The 17,330-nt window shown below is 43.8% G+C and overlaps 1 protein-coding gene across 4 annotated transcripts in view; it reads right to left on the bottom strand.

The window, feature by feature from the left end:
- The window catches only part of CFAP251 (cilia and flagella associated protein 251), a 67,387-nt gene that overhangs the window by 36,462 nt on the left and 13,595 nt on the right, over positions 1-17,330 (bottom strand). For all 4 annotated transcript variants that reach the window (XM_049619389.1, XM_049619390.1, XM_049619391.1 and 1 more), the window contains 8 exons: positions 14,363-14,474; positions 14,021-14,101; positions 8,871-8,948; positions 7,305-7,355; positions 4,925-5,139; positions 2,556-2,750; positions 1,575-1,825; positions 1,077-1,228 (listed from right to left, as the gene is read on the bottom strand). In XM_049619389.1, coding sequence (XP_049475346.1) covers positions 1,077-1,228; positions 1,575-1,825; positions 2,556-2,750; positions 4,925-5,139; positions 7,305-7,355; positions 8,871-8,948; positions 14,021-14,101; positions 14,363-14,474 — 1,135 coding nt within the window. The remainder of the gene's footprint in view (positions 1-1,076; positions 1,229-1,574; positions 1,826-2,555; positions 2,751-4,924; positions 5,140-7,304; positions 7,356-8,870; positions 8,949-14,020; positions 14,102-14,362; positions 14,475-17,330) is intronic.

Below are 17,330 nucleotides of genomic sequence, written 5' to 3'. Positions count from 1 at the left end.
GTCTCCCTCTCTCTGCCCCTTCCCCACTCATTCTCTGTCCCTCTCTATCTCTCAAAAATGAATAAACGTTAAATTAAAAAAAACGACAACAATACCCATTTTACAGAGGAACATATTAAGGTTAACAGTAGATAACCCACAAAGGTAATTGTCGGGGAGGGAGACACTGACACTGTGGCCTTACCCTTCTTTCTGGTCCCCACCTCTTTCTGTGTGGAAAAATGAAACCCTGACTCTTTTGCCTTTGTCCTCCCTTCTCTGTATCCAGCTACACAAAACTTAAAAGATGTAAGTTCTAAACAGTATCATGGCTGAGAGTGAACTGGGTAGGAGAGTGTGTGAGAGCAGCCTGAGGGAAGGGGGCGCCAAAGTCAGGTGCTGCAGGGGTGCGGAGGCTCAGCTTTGGGCCCGTACAGGCAGGACCAGAGGAGGAACCGGGCACAGAGGCAGGGGTGGGAGAGCATCGGGGACATGGTGGCTCTTACTCCTCACCCCACATCAAGGCAAGACTTGCGCATTGCAGACCAGGAGAGCTGGCAGGAAGGGAGAGGTTAAAGGTCTCGGAAAATCTTTACTGAGCTTAAGAGCCCTATTCACAGAGGGAAGGAACAGAATCCAAAACACCAGGGAAGACTGTGCTTTGAGATGAATGAGAATGTCATCTTGTCAAAAATCAAAGAGAAAGATGAAAGGATGGATGCCGAGAAAGGGGTCCAGAAACCAACACACCAAAATGAGCTGTCAGGATGGCCAAATCCCAGTCCGCAGGTCCTGAGGCCCGGTCTCGTTTTCGAGCGAGAGTCTCCCCCACCCCCTTTACAGCGGCTTTGTGGAGATACAGTTCACACTCCACACAATTCACACCTTTAAAGTGTGCAACTCCATGGTTTTTAGCGTACTCACAGAGCCCTGCCCCATGCCACAATTTTAGAGCATTTACATGACCCCTCAAAGAACCCCCAACCCATCAGCAGTCACTCGCCAGCGATCCCCACCCACCCCGCCCAGTCCCCTCTCCCTTTTGGTCGTAAACAAGGCTGCTAGACCACTGGATGGCACACAGTGGAAACACTTACAGCAGTTGCCATGTACTGGGAGTCATGCGAGAAGCTGACGTGAGTCACGCTGGTTCTGGAATATTTGAAAGGCTCCGGGGTTTGGTTTTCTAAGGACATTGCATCGAGGATGTAAACTGTCCCTTCGGTGAAGCCGGCTCCAAGAAGGACTCCTGAAATCACAGGCCAGAGAACAATGCTGGAAAAGGACTTCACTCATTCAAGAAACATGGACTCCGGGCCAGGCCTTGTTCTAGGTGCTGAGGAGACAGCAATGAACATGACGGACAAGGACCCTGGACGGAGAAATAGACTGAAAAGCAGGAGTCTCTGGGATGAGTGCTCAGAGACTACTAGGCACCGAACGCTGCAGGGTCCAGAGGGACAAGGTGCGTCATCCGGCCTGCTGGGGGGAGTGCGGTCAAGGTGAACTTCCCGGAGCTGTTACAGCCAAGGGCTGCAGCCATTTGGGTCTGTTTTTGATTTGGAGGCTAAGACAGGCTGATGAAATGAAAATACCTTCAGGGTTATAGGTTAGACTCTGGATGCCAAGCCCCTTCTCAAAGACCCTGCTGAAAAGGTATTTTTTCTTTTCATAATCCCACACTTTGATCATCCCACAGAAACTCCCAATGGCGAGGAGGGGTTGATATGGGTGGCAGGAGATGGCACAAATGGCATCCTTGGGCTCCACGAATAACTTCTCAAGTTTGGTCCCGTCCGTCGTTAAGTGGTACACTGTAGCGTCAGATGTTCCGATGATAAGATTCCTGTTTGCCAGGGAGAGACCAGACACTATCAGCGTTTGCAGGGAACGGGGCACGCCAGCTATTCTGCTTCTAATTGCACATGAAACGCCTCTGTCGTCTGTAATTTAGTGACATTATTAACCCACCATCTCCAAAAATATACTACCAATACCCAACAGCCTCCATTTGCAAGTGAAAAAGCCCACATTTCTACATGTAAATTGAGTCATTAAGTATGCAGATGGACAGTCAGTTGTACAATTAGCTAATCTGCACATGCAAATATTCATTTGTGTATGCAAATATGGAGTTTGGTGCACACATACAGATGTGCCTGCAAATACGGCAAGGGTAATTAAGCAGACTCTCACATAATTCAGTCTCGAAATGTTATGGCTATTAATTATCAAATGCCTTTAACCGCAGCGCTAGGGCAAACTCGGCCTGGAGAAGAGACACCAAGCTACAGCGAGGGACTCCAAACACAACAGAGATTAGAACTCAGGGATAAGCCCTGTCCAGCTTCCAGTCGCTGAAGAGTCTTAATACGAAAATAATGCCTCATCTTAAAAAATGATTAAATAGGGATGATAATCAGCCTTGGAGATCCATCTTCGAGCCCTGCAAAGGACTGAGCGATCCTGTTCTATCACATATGCTAGGAACAAGGTGAACATTCCACCGCATACCAACTATAAGACATCAATCACTTTTTTGGCCACTCAAACGACTAGATTCATTAGCAACTTACCTTACGATAAAAAGGTCACCTTTTAAAGTGCAGTCTGGAGGACAGTTTGATTTTTCGGTAGGCGGAGCTGCTGGGGTCTTCGAAAAGGACAGGGTCCTTATGGAGCTCAGTTTGAAGTGGCTGTACCAGTTAACAATGGACAGGGTGCGATCGTAGAACTTAATGTTACCTCTAATATCACCTGTGACAATATAGCTGAGATGGAGAAAAACGTGAGTTTGTTAGCTAACTGTAGTAAGGACCAGATATCTATTGAACAGCTAATCATATGTCAGGCTCTAGACTCTGGGAATTGTAAAAACTTGACCTCATACTACCATCCAAGGCTGATTTGACTGTTATTCCACTTTACATCTAGGAAACTCAGGCTCAGAGAAGTTGAGAAATTTGCTCAAGGCCTGGGTTTGCCAGATTTAGCAAACAGAAATGGAGGTTGCCCAATTAAATTTGAATTTCAGTTAAACAATGAGTAATCTTCTAGCTTAAGTATGTCCCAAATAACGTACGGGACATACTTACACAAGGCGACTTTATCAGGCCCTGTGGCTAGACTATGCAGATGTACCTAATGCAAAATCTGTGCTCTTGCTTTACTCTCCCTGCCTTCCCAGATCAGCCATGTGCAGTGGCAATGGGCAGTGATTTACATTCTCTGCTGTGAAACAGTCTACCAGCCCTCCAATATCACCCAGCCTGGCAATAGGACACAAGCTGCTTTACAAGAAGGCACTGTTGTTAGAGCCATCGTAAAACCCTGTCCAGTCATCACAGCCAAAGGCAGTGCCGCGTGACAAAATGGCTTTTATTTCCAGTCCTCAGATCCATTCCAAATGGGCTTTTTTAAAAAAAGCCTCTAACGTAATTCTAATTGTGGGGGGGGGGGGGGACAGGGGGATGAATTTCCTCTCATATATGCAAAGTGATTAAATGAGGTTTCTGATTAATAAGCGAGGCAGGTGGGCAGAGTAATTGGCTAGAACACCTTTCACTGCCCTCTGCTGGACAGAAAAGGCAAAACAAGGCAAGTATTTTCAAGACCTTTCCCTTCATGGGCTCCCTGGTCCCGTCTGGGTTTTATTTAACACGGAGAGAGCGGAACAGAGGCCTGGTCTTCACTGGCCCTAACCCCCAAGTAATTAAAGGTTGGTTCATCATCAGCGGCAATTCCATCACCGTCTTCTCCACACGACTATGTGAGGATGGCAATTTACATTTCTCTTTGAAAAGCCATGCCAGACCCTCACTGCTCCCTTTATTAAAAGAAATGAAAGTGAAAAAAAAAAAAAAGAAAAAAAAGAAAAGAAATGAAAATGAAAGCAGGGCTTTTGGAAAGCAGATGGCACAGTGGCTCCAATTATATGGGCATGGTCCTTGTCATTTGGCAATTTTCTCCATCACTTTTGGGAACTTCCTAGCATACTAACTTTTTCACCGAGGGCTCCCTTGTGCCAGACGATGTGTTACAAGTTTTACATGCTTTGTCTCACAAAATCCCCATAAAATCACTCTGAGAACGATAGTATTGTTATGCCCATTTTACAGATGGAAAAATGGAGGCTCAGCAAAGTCCCTTGCCCAGGGTCCCTCAGCAGGGAACAGATGCACCTAGAATGTGAACCCCTTTCTATCTGAGACTAAGGCTTTTAATGATCCTCTCTGAGCCCCCACAACCTCTCAAGTCAGTGAACTTCATAAAGGTCTGTTGTATTTCATCTTTTCATAATGGGTAAGTGTTATTTATTTATTTATTCATTTATTCTGAGAGGGGCGGGGGGAAGAGAACCAGTGGGGAAGGGGCAGAAAGAGGGAGACAGAGGATCTGAAGCAGGCTCTGTGTTGACAAGAGAGAGCCATACATGGGACTTGAATTCACAGACCGTGAGATCATGACCTGAGCCGAAGTCAGGGTCCCTGACTGGCTCAACCAACTGAGCCACTCAGGAACCCTGGTAAGTGTTACTTTGTAATCAGAAAAAAACCCCAACATAGTTATTCACGTTATTTTCTTAAAATTAAAGTATGTAAAATTTAGGGTGCAAAATAAAGTCTAATTAGTGTGGAAGGAAAAACAAGTTACTTTTTGTTTCACCAACACAAAGGGATTTTTAAAAGTAATATATGCCCATGATTAAAAAAATAATAATAAAAGCAAACCAATTAGTACAAATGAGACTATAAAAAGAGGTGAATCTAACCCCCACCCTGATCCTACTTCTCCATTCTTTTCCTCAGAGGCAACAAACATTCCCAGTTAATAACGAATTTCCCCAGAAATAGTCTATGCATATACAAAATACATGTATACATCCAAAAGGGTTTTAAAATACTTTTGTAATCCTTGATAGCTACTTTTTAATTAAGTTAATTACCTATCAACTGTAGTAAGCACAGTGATGCCCTCTTTCTGCAAATGAACCAATTTACAAGGTTTGATATGAGGAAAGTCCAGAGAGGCGGAGGCAGACGATGGGGGGCGGTATATGTCCCAGACAACCAGCTTCCCCTCCATTGTTGCTGAGAGTATTTGTGTTAAATTCAAATGAAAGACTGACTGGGTTAATTTTCCCACGAGCTTGTTGAACGTCTGCATTTCAAAAGACAGATTACAAGTTACCGTTGGTAATAAATATAAAACAAAACATTTATCAATATGACATTTTATAATATTACACTGAAATACAGTAGGAAAAAGATAAAACTTAAACAAAACAATCACTAACAAATCTCTCCCTGGTGGATTGCCGGGGTGCAGGCAGTTCTGAGCCTCTGAAGGTTTGCTCAGAGCCAAGTGAAGGGTTATGTACTGTGCTAATTAAACTGTTTGCTTAAATCAAATGAAAGAGTGGTTAATCACTTGTTTATACCTGTTCAACTTCTCTTACTTTCAGAGTAAGGGGTTTCAGAGACTGATAAAGAGACTAATGTCTGTCGTGAGCATGCTCCAGTTGTAAGATATCATAAAGTAATTATCCCAGTCTCATAATTATAGCCTTTTTCCCATCAGTAGAAATTAAGTACCATACAGTACAGAAATGCCCCTGACTCCTTATGAAATGTGTGCTACAAAAAATAAGGCACTAGGCCATCTCTCTTAGGCAACATCTTAGAGATGAAGTATAGAAAGAACCCAAAGCAGTGAGTGGAGCCCCACGGTGAATATTTAACAAATGAGTAAATCAAAGAAACTCCACATTTTGTCATGCAAGACAGCATGTCTGCTGCCCGGTTCTCCCAACTACACAGAGAAGACTCTACGGTTTACCTCTATTGCCCTGAACACAAGAGGGTCAGGAAAACGATAGCTGGTTAAGCAAGGGCATCAAGTTCTTTCTAAGAGCAGCTCTGATTCAATACAAGGCATTTTCATCATTTCAAACTACAGACAATCCTCATTGTGGGTTCTGTATCTGCAACTTCACCTCCTCGCTGAAATTTATTTATAACCCAAATCAATCCTTGTGGGACTTTCGATGATCATTTGCGGATGTGCACATGTGCAGAGAGGCAAAAAAACTGGACTCTCCCTAGGCGCACGTTCTTAGCTGAGGCCAAGCGAGGATGCGCTCTGCCTTACTTCAGCTCTCAAACTGTAAACAAGTGTCCTTTTCGTGGTCTGTTTAGTGCCATGTTGTTTGCAGTTATGAGGTGCTTTTTGTTGGCGATTTCAGTACTTAAACTGGCCCCAAACAAGATACTGAAATGCTGCGTAGCGTTCCTGAGTGCAGGAAGGCTACGATGTGCCTTCCAGGAGACAGACCTGAGTGAGATAATCTTCATTCAGGCATATGTTCCAGAGTTGTCGGTCGTGAGTCAAAGTTAGTGAATCAACATTACATATTAAATATGGTGTCTTTAAACAAAAACATACATAAAACGAAGTTATGCATCTATCTGTTGACGAAAATGTTAATGACCAGAGGCCGGCAGGAACCTAATCGTGTATTTCACCTAGGAGAAATGACTTCGTATTCACTGTCTGAGGTCTGCAGAGACTTGATCCAACGTAACTGCCACGAACAATGAGAACTGACTTTATTTTGCGAAAACTTTGATTTATGAAAAAGAGCTTGCAGACAGAATATTCTCTCCTTGTATTCATCCATCTCATATTTTTTTTTGGCATGCCCTCTTAAAAAATAAGTTCCTATAAATCATAACAAGAGTGAAGAATGAAAGAAGAAACATCATAAGATGCTCGCCGGGGGCAGGTGACATGGGTGTCAAATGCAGAAAATGCTGTAGGAGACAGGACCCCAGTTCCACCTTGGATGGGACAGCTGGAGGCGAGCAGGCAAGACAAACAGTTTCCTCCAACCCCTGCTGCACTGCCTTCCCCCTGGTTCTTAAACCTCCCAATACCCCACATCAGGTTTTATTGCTCTGAAAACTGGGTGGCTTAAAAAGGATCCACTCATGTTCAACTATTATATCACTCCAAATTAATTTTCATTCTGTGTCACACACACACACACACACACACACACACACACACACACACATAAATCTATCACTGTTTTGGGTATTTTCTCAGGGTAGTCAACTATCGTTTCCATAATATTTTATTTTGAACAAAAGTCCATTATTTTCAGCTGGCAATTCAATATGGTGAAGGACCCAAGTAAAAAATTCAAATGATTTCCCAGTGGTTTAATATCAAGACACCAAGAGTAGCCCAAAGCGACTAAGCTCACACATACATATTTACTCTGCACAAACTCTGACATATAAAAGTGGAACAGGCATACTCACTTTTTCTGTTAAATGTGGGGCACTGTGAGCAAGTATATCTCTCTCTTCACACTATTAAGTACAGAAAAAATAATCACTACTAAAAAAAAGGACCTGGTTTCCAAAAGAAGAATATAACCACAAAATCAAAACAAATGCATCTAAACAGGCTCAGAGCTTTGCAATCTCTATAGATAAGGGAGCCTGCTGCCTCCAGGAACATCTGAAAACATTCTGAAAGAAAAGCAAATACATAAAAAAAATGCCACAAATGGTTGTGACTTTAAATGGGAATGAATGCAAATCTGAATTCTACATTTGTAAGGCATTAAAGCTACAATAAATACTGGAAGTAATGACTACCACTGAAAAATCAGTGATTCATTCAATCAGTGTTTTCGTTTTGCATTTTTAACTGAGGTAAAACCCACATCACATAAAATTAACCATTTACCATTTTAAAGTGTATAATTCAGTGACATTTAGTACATTAATAATGCTGTGCAGCCATCACCTCTCCTAGTCCCAGAACACTTTTATCACCCCGAAAGAAAGCCCCCTCTCCATGAAGCAGTCCCACGTGCGGCTCCCGGAGCCCCCAACAACCACCATTCTGCACTTTGTCCCCTGGATTCTCCTGGTCTGGACATTTCATATCAGTGCAATCATACAGCATGTGGTTTGCTGTGTCTGGCTTCCTTCATTTAGCACCATCACCATGCTTTCGAGATTCACCCACATTGCAGCAGGTGTCAGTGCCTCGTTCTTTTTTTATCGCTGAATCATATTCCATTGTATGGATTTGCCACATTGGGTCTGCATTCATGAGCTGATGGACAGTTGGCTTGCTTCTACCTCTTGGTTATTGCAAATAATGCTGCCCTATGAACATCTGTATGCGAGTATTTGTCAGCTTGCCTGTTTTACATTCTCTTGCATTTAGGAATTCCTGAGTCCTGTGGTAAGTTTATATTTAACTTTCGATGTTTTTTTAATCTCATGATTCCACCCTGTATCAGTATACATATTGCTGATCTGTTTGCTAATTCCTATCTATAAAAACCAAGGTCTTGAAAAACCCCGCATTTTAAACCTGTTAAGTACGTTTAAATAAATATTTGACTCATTACTTTAAAAAATTAAATAAGGGGCGCCTGGGTGGCTCAGTCGGTTGGGCGTCCGACTTCGGCTCAGGTCGTGATCTCGCGGTTCGTGGGTTCGAGCCCCGCGTCAGGCTCTGTGCTGACAGCTCAGAGCCTGGAGCCTGCTTTGGATTCTGTGTCTCCCTCTCTCTGCCCCTTCTCCGCTCATGCTCTGTCTCTGTCTCTCAAAGATGAATAAACGTTAAAAAAAAAAAAAATTAAAAAAAAATAAATTAAATTAAATTTAAATTATCTGCTTCTGACTTAATACACTAATTTCCAGTGGGGCTAAAATAAAAACTGTAATTACATAAAAAACATTTCAATACATATTTATTGCTTCCTAAGTAGATACTATATTGTTACATTACCAATATATCTGTATTTAGAGAATGAACACATACTTGTCCCCATATTTAAGACAAACAAAAATATTTCTACTTACCCACAAATAATATATTGCCTGTGTTTTACTATTGCTCACCAATTCTTTATTATTTGTTGGATTAAAAATAAGGTAGTTCTGAAATATAAAGTATGGAAATATATTACATTACAATAAATTTTCTGTTTCTCTCTGCCTACACTGTTAAAATTAAATAATATTTTTATTATAATAAATAGCTGGATAGGAATATAAAACAGAAAAGACATGGCATTTTGTAAACAACAGGAATATAATCTAAACATCGAGTGTTAAAATTAATGGTCTCAAATGTGTTCCCTTTCTCATTTAGTCTTATTTATTATAACTCATCATCTGTAAATTGGAACGAGCAAAAGTCGAACAATATTCACTAATAACCTTTACTCTGTGTCCTTTTGGACAAAAACTGCTGCATCCACATTTCTAAATTTGACAAGGCCACAAGGTAACTTGGAATGAATGCCAAATACTGGAAGGAGTTTCTGATTCCTGCCAAGGCAGCGAATAGCACGGGTTGCCTGGCTCTCTTCCCAAAGAGCCCTGCAGCAACTATGGAAGCGAGGAAACCATGAAATGCAGGAACTAAATCAAATAGCAACAACACGGCAGAAATCCCTCGGGAGACTTAGGCACATGTCCTGCCAGGGTATGTATGTGGAGGGGGGAGGGGCTGGCTGCAACCTGGCGTGAAGGGCTATAGCCGGTTGCCCTGGAAAACAGGTTCCAGAAACACATCAGGTGCTCAGGGGCACCTGAGCGGGTGGCTCAGTCGGTTGAGCGTCCGACTTCGGCTCAGGTCACGATCTCGCAGTCTGTGAGTTCAAGCCCCACATTGGGCTCTGTGCTGACAGCTCAGAGCCTGGAGCCTGCTTTGGATTCTGTCTCCCTCTCTGTCTGCCCTTCCCCACCCCCCCCCCTCTTAAACATAAACATTAAAAAATTTTTTAATATATTTTTTAAAAATTACAAAAAAACAAAAAAAAGCCAACTGTTGAAAACTAACAGAAAATCATAAAAGCATCCAGACTGGGGCAGGAGGGGAAGGAAAGACACATAGCTTTCAAAGGAAGGAACAATAAGATTGATAGCTGACTTCTCAAAAGAAATGGTATAAGTCTGAAGACAGTGGAATAATATCCTGAAAGTATTGAAAGAAGATAACTACCAACCTAAAATCCTATAGTTAGGGAGAACAACCTTCAAAAACAAAGATAATTACCAGAAGAAATGGAAGCATATATCCCTACAAAGACTCGTGCATGAAAGTTCATGCAGCCTTGTTTTCAACAGCTAGAGATAGAAAGAAAACAATGCAAATGTCTTTCAACAGTGAATAGATAAACAAATTGTGTCATATCCACTCAATACACGACTACCATTCAGCATTAACTCAATAAAGGACACAAAGAATAATATAAAGGAATAAACATGTAACAACATGGATGAATCTCAAAAATTAAATTGAGTGAAAGAAGCCGGAGTCCCCCACAAAAAGAGTCCATTCCTGTACAATTCTAGGGTATGGAAACTAATAAAACATTAATAAACAGGAGATAGATGTTGGGAAACAGGTGGAGGGGGAGTTTAAGTTTATTCCCATGCCAATGGGAAGTCACTGAAAGATTTTAAGAGAGGGATATAATTTGTTTGGCTTAAGAACTACTGCTCTGGGGGCGCCTGGATGGCTCAGTGGGCTAAGTGTCCGACTTTGGCTCAGGTCATGATCTCAGGGTTGGTGAGTTCAAGTCCCTCATCAGGCTCTGTGCTGACAGCTCAGAGCCCGGAGCCTGCTTCAGATTCTGTATCTCCCTCTCTCTGCCCCTTCCCCGCTCGGGCTCTGTCTCTGTCTCTCAAAAACAAGTAAATCATAAAGAAAAGAAAAGAAAAGAAAAGAAAAGAAAAGAAAAGAAAAGAAAAGAAAAGAAAAGAAAAGCAAAAACTGCCTGCTCTGGCTGCCACAGGAAGGCTGGTAGGAGTGCGTCAAAACCGAACCCAGATCAGATGGGAGGATGTTGTAGTCATGCAGGTGGATGTGATGGCTGTACAAACAGAGAAGGGAGGCAGGATTTCGGGATGTACCTGGGGGGTACACAGTACTTAAAAGCCATGGCAATGGATGAGAACAGCCGGGAAGAAGGTGTAGCAAGAGGAGGAGCTCCCACAACTAAACTCTGAGGACCGCCAACACGTAGAAGGTAGGCAGTGAACGAGGAAGAGCCCACAGAAGAGCCTGGGAAAGAAGGCCAGTGAGAGAGCCGGAAATGCCCCCAGGCAGGGATGCACCTGAGGACTTAATAGTGCTCATCTGACTTGGTCGCTGTATCACCAGCGACTGTGATAAGGACAGTTTCGGTAGATCTGTGGGTGGGCGGAAGACAGATGAAAAACACCAAAATCTTCATCGACTGTACGATAAATGAGCTGTATTGTACTCAAACGAGGAGAAACTACACAGCAGTGAGAACTGATGAATTACAGCTCAATAATCAACACGGATGAATCTCAGAAACCAGGCGGAGAGAATGAAGCAGTTATGACTCCAAATATGTACAGATTAAAACAGGTGAAACAAAATAGGATAGTACGGAGGGCTACGTACATTGCTGGGGAAAAGTGTAAAGGCAAGCAAGGGAATGGGTAACACAAAACCTGGGACACTGGTTAAGTTGGGAAGCAAGGCTGGAGATGAGATTGGGGAAGGGGGACAAAGGGACTCAGGGTTTGGATGATGTCCTCTTACTTGACCCACCAGTGAGCACACAGGTACATTTCGTTCTCTTCCTTAAAATGTACACATTTTACACGGACACCTTATTTAGCAATGAAAACATAAAGAGACCAAATGTTTGGGGCACAAAAAAGATAAAGAAGGAAGAAAGCAAGTGCGGACAGTCATTCTCAGACGTTTTACCGTGAAGAGGCGCAGCGGGCGAGAGCTGGAGGGACATGAACCGTCAGAGGCGGCTTCTTCTCCAAAGAAGAGTGACACTGAAGCCCGTGTGTTTGTGGAGGGGGTAACCACCCAGCAGAGGGAGAGCTGATCACTGCAGGCGAGGGCCGCGTGAGTGGGGAGGGATCCAGTGCAGCCGGCTCTCAAGCAGAGAGAGGGATAAGAGAAGGTGGTAGGTTGAAGGCAGGTTGTAGGCCTGGGGGTGAGAGCAGGCCAGTGTTTGTATCCAATGGCTCTCAGTTTCTCAATGAAAAATGAGAGAAACCATCAGCTGAGAGTAAAGAGAAGGGACCGAAGAGGAAGGAGGAGACGATGTGACACTGTTGTCTCTAGAAACCAAAAAGACAGCCTACTAGAATGGCCAGGCAGTGCTGAGAGCTCCCTCCACATTTGTGGCTCGATGCCAAGTAAAAGGAATCGGCTTAGTTGGGTGGTTCTCTCCAGCCACGTCCAGCCTGCTCAGTCGGGACGCAGAGCAGGCTGTGGGGGGAGTCCATCCAGGCCTAGGGCTATCTGCAATGCTGTCCGATAACACTTTACCTTAAGATGGAGACGTTCGATAATCTGCGCCGTCGAAAGCGGCGGCCACTAGCCACATGTGGCTAATGAGTACTTGGAATGTAGTGACACTGAGGAAATGAATTTGTAGTTTTCATTCATTTCAATTGACTTAAACTTAAGTAGCCGCAGGTATTCAGCAGAGTTTCAGGACACAAAATAAGCTGAGTTTCTGTACACAGGACTAGCAATGAGGAATCCGAGAAGGAGATTAAGAAAATAAATGGATCCACGGGGGCGCCCGGCGGGGGCTCAGTCAGCTGAGCACCCAACTTCAGCTCTGGTCACAATCTCACGGTTCGTGGGTTCAAACCCCACATCAGGGTCTGTGCCGACAGCTCAGAGCCTCGAGCCAGCTTCGGGTTCTGTGTCTCACTCTCTCTCTGCCCCTCCCCTGCTCATGCTCTACCTCTCAAAAATAAATAAACATTAAAAAAAATTTTTTTTTTAAAGAAAAAGAAAATGGACGCACTTACAATAGCATAAAAATACTTTGGAATAAATTGAGGTGAAAGATTTGTACACTGCAAACTATAAAACACTGCTGAAGGAAATTCAAGAAGACGTAAGTAGATGGAAACACATCTTGTGCCCGTGGATTGTTCCGAGAACAGTAACTACCCAAAGCGATCTACAGATTCCTTGCAGTCTCTATCAAAATCTCAGAGGCATTTTTTGCCCCAATTGAGAAACCCACATGGGGTGGCGGCTACCCTATCAGCTCAGCTTAGAAAACATGTAAGGAAGTATTTTCACATAAGGGAAGGGAAACAAAAATAATATAAAAACAGGGAGGGGGAAAAACCAGAAGAGACTCGTAACTATGGAGAACAAACTGAGGGTTGCTGGAAGGGGTATGGGAGAGGGGATGGGCTGAATGGGGAAGGGCCATTAAGGAACCTACTCCTGAAATCATTGTTGCACTATATGCTATATGCTAACTAATTTGGATGTAAATTTTAAAAAATAAAAAAATAAAAAATAAATTTAAAAAAAAAGGAAGTTTTTTCCAGGGAAGTGGAGGAAAGTTGGGGGGGTGGGCAGAAGGAGAGAAATGGACATAAGGCTGCGGTATGGTGTGTGCCTGGCTGAGCCTAGTCACCCAGACCCTCTGACTGGGTTCCAGGTCCTGCAAGCCAGGTAGGCGGTTTGCACGGTGTCTGGTGCATAGTAGGCCCTCAGCAAGCGTGCAATGAATGAAGGATGCAATATGAGTAAGACAATGCAGCACAGCAGGGTAAACTTTGTGGGTGCCCTTGGCAAGTCACTTCAAGCAAACCAAGATTAATAACAACTCCCGGATATGAAGAGCAGCTAAGAGCATGCCTCTAGAGTAAGAACGGCTGCTAGCTGGTGACTTCAGACAAATCATCTAACAATAGTAGCATTCCACAGGCCTTACTAAAGTCACGACTCCGACCCAGCATGTTTGTATGGATTGTATGTAAAGAACTTGGCAGAATCTGGCACGTAACAAGTGCTCAGAAAAATACTGCCACTAGCCTCAAAAATAAAACGAGATCATGGAGATGAAAGTGTTTTGTTTTGTTTCTTTACGACCTCTAGTGCACCGTAACAAAACTAGTAAAACAGAAAGTAGGTTTTGACCTGGGCTCGGCGTCGCTGCGGGCAGAGCTTTACAGACTTCAGTTGAGCTCACCTGAAACCCATACTCTTTGGGAAGGTCAAGAGTACATGCTGGCGTTTCCACTGCTAACGTCCACCTCCAGATGCAAACTTTCTGTAACAGCAGATAGAGGAGAATGAGAAAGGTCCTGAAGGCTGCTGAAGTACTCCACACCTGCCGTGGTAACCCTGTAACTTCGGTGAACTGAGGACGGCACTGTGAGCCGAGCCACAGGCAGAGAGCCCCTGACAAGGGGCCACGGAGTCCGGTCACGAGAGCATCACACACGCCGTGTGGCCTGAGCAGAGCTGCCCACCAGGACGCACGACAGGCCAGCCAGCCCGCCCGCCAAGGCCGACCCGAAGGGCCTTGTACCTGGATTTCAGCATCTGAGATGGTTGCCAGGTACTTGGAGTCCCGGGTGATGGCTATGGCCCCGATGCCGTTGCCTTCCGGGCAGCTGTCAAATATCGTGTGCACAGGAATGCTGCAAAACAGGACCGGGGAACGAGCATTTGCTGAGGTCTGCCTTGCTTCCCAGACGGACTCATTTCAAAAGCATAACAGCTATGGAGAAACGAAATGTGGTCCAGGCATACAATGGACAGTGACTCGGCCCTAAAAAGGCCTGGTGCACTGACACAAGTGTACCATGAGTGAGCCCCGAAAGCATCCTGCGACGTGCGAGAAGCCGGTCACAAAGACCATATATTGTATGAGTCCATTAATATGAAATGTCCACAATTAGAAAATCCATAGGGACAGAAAGCAGATCGGTGGCTGCTGGGGCGTGGGGAGGGGGGAACGGGCTTCCCTTTGTTGGGGGATGGAAATATTTTGGAGCCAGATACGGGTGGTGGCAGCACAACACTGTAAGTGTGCTAAGTGCCAGTGGATCGCACACTTAAAATTTTTTTTAATGTTTGTTTATTTTTGAGAGAGAGAGACAGAGACAGAGAGAGACAGAGAGTGAGCGAAGGAGGGGCAGAGAGAGGGGGAGACACAGAATCCGAAGCAGGCTCCAGGCTCTGAGCTGTCGGCACAGAGCCTGACGCGGGGCTCAAACCCATAAGCTGTGAGATCATAACCTGAGCTGAAGTCAGACGCTTAACCGACTGCGCCACCCAGGTGCCCCTGGATTTGCACTTTAAAATGGTTAATTTTAGGTGTGCCTAAGTGACTCAGTTGAGCATTCAACTCTTGATTTTGGCTCAAGTCATGATCCTAGGGTTGTGGGATCGAGCCCCGTATCAGGCTCCGAGCTGAGCATGGAGCCTGCTCAAGATTCTCTCTCTCTCTCTCTCTCTCTCTCTCTCTCTCTGCCCCTCCCCCCTGCATGTGCATTCTCTCTCTAAAATAATAAAAAATAACAAAATAAAATGGCTAATTTTACATTATGTGAATTTTACCTCAAAAAAAATGAAGAAATAAAACTAACTCATCATCACGTTAATGTGCTATTTGCTGCTTTCATGAAGCAATAACTTCAATAAAGCACTGATTCTGTGCCAGGCACAAAGGATGAAAATATGGGGAAAGATGCCTATGACAATCCCAGGCTCCCAGGAAAACGCGTGTCCTCCTACCTAAGTGGGAATGTAAATCAGCAAGCTTTTGGGATGGCAGTTTCACCGCATCTATCAAAATTTTAAATGTATATGCACTAGGACCCAACAATTTCCCTGCTATGGCTTTCTCCCAGAAAAATAATAGCAAAAGTAAACAGAGATAAATATACACTCATGTTCACTGTGGCATGGCTTTAATGGCAAAAAAAAAAAAATCTGGAAACAACACCAATATCCATGGATGTAGAAATTGTTTAAAAATATTATGACAGGTGGGGCAGGGGGCGCCTGGGTGACTCAGTCGGTTAAGCTTCTGACTCTTGATTTTGGCTCCGGTCATGATCTCACTCTACGTGAGCTGGAGCCCTGTATCAGGCTCTGTACTGACAGTGCGGAGCCTGCTTGGGATTCTCTCTCTCTGCTTCTCTGCCCTTCCCCTGCTCGTGCTCGCTCGCTCTCTCTCTCTCTCTTTCAAAATAAGTAAATAAATAAAATACAAAAATAAAATAAATTAAAAAGTATATTATGACATAACCGCATAATGAAAAACTATGCTACTTTTAAAAAGAATGAGGTAGATGTGGGAAGGTGTCCAGATTTTGCAAAAAAAAAAAAAAGCAAATTGTGAAACAGCATACAGAGCATCATCCTAAGTGAGGGAGGGAGAGTGTGTGTGCATTTATGTGCACAGAAAAGTCTGGAGGAATGGACTCCCAACTACACATGGGTGACTCTGAAGGTGTGTTTGGGTGAGGAGGGACTTCGTCTGTTTTTCCTCACTCACTTCTGCACTGTGTCACTGGCAAGACCGCAGAAGTGTAGGCAGTAGGCAAAGGCCTGTCACAAGCGGAATTTAATTAGATACTTAAATATGAGAGAGAGCCAAAGAAATGCAGGAGACAGCAGAAGCAAGGATGGGAATGATGTAAGTGAGGGGCAGTGGGGCGGGGGGGGGGGGGGGCTGACTTGCCCTAGAGGTGAAGAGGAGGTGGTAGGGACAGGGACTGATGGTTCCCCGTTGTTTTTCATTATAGAGCCCTTGTCACCCAACAGGCTGGGACCAAGTGTCTGCCCCGGCTGAGGACCTGGCCGGTTCCCTGTCACTCAAGAAGATTTCCTCACCCTGGGAAGTACCCCCCAAATTCACTTGGGAGGCAGTCCTGTTATTACTACAAATGCCACGGCGATGCCCTTAGTGGGGAAAAGCGTCTTGTCCCTGTGGATATTCAGAATTCAACCTAGGGACGATGATGTCGGTCGGGCCTGTACCACAAACGTATCGGTGGTAAGAGAATTTGGTCATTTTGTTTAGGAATGGGTGATGTTTAGGAGAACTTAACATCTCAGAGTCTCTGATGGATTAGATTTGTGATTCTAATTTAAGGTCTGTAGTTGATTTAGACTTACGATTTCAAATTCAAATCGCACTGGGTTTATAAACAATATTAGACTACTTATGAGAACTTAAAATTTGCCATAGTTATGTCTAATTTATTAGACTTATAAGAATTACTTAAGTACGGGTGAAGGGTTTATTTTTTAGTAAGACTACTAAAGAACTTAAAGATAAAACCAAATATATTCAATTTCTAAGTGCAGTTTAAAAATGCTTAAAAGGAGTTAATAATCAAATTTGTGAGTGGGGCCAAACATTAATCAAAACCCCCTTAAAGGCAATTGCAAAAATGTGCTAGATTTATAAAAGGAGTAAGATTTGTAAGTTGAGCAAAAGGCTTAAGGAAAAACTGTGGCTTTTAGTTTATAACTTTAATAAA

This window comes from Panthera uncia (assembly GCF_023721935.1).
Source record: "Panthera uncia isolate 11264 chromosome D3 unlocalized genomic scaffold, Puncia_PCG_1.0 HiC_scaffold_8, whole genome shotgun sequence".
Taxonomy (NCBI): domain Eukaryota; kingdom Metazoa; phylum Chordata; class Mammalia; order Carnivora; family Felidae; genus Panthera; species Panthera uncia.
Note: the sequence above shows the minus strand (reverse complement) of the source record. Positions and strands in the feature narration are given on the sequence as shown.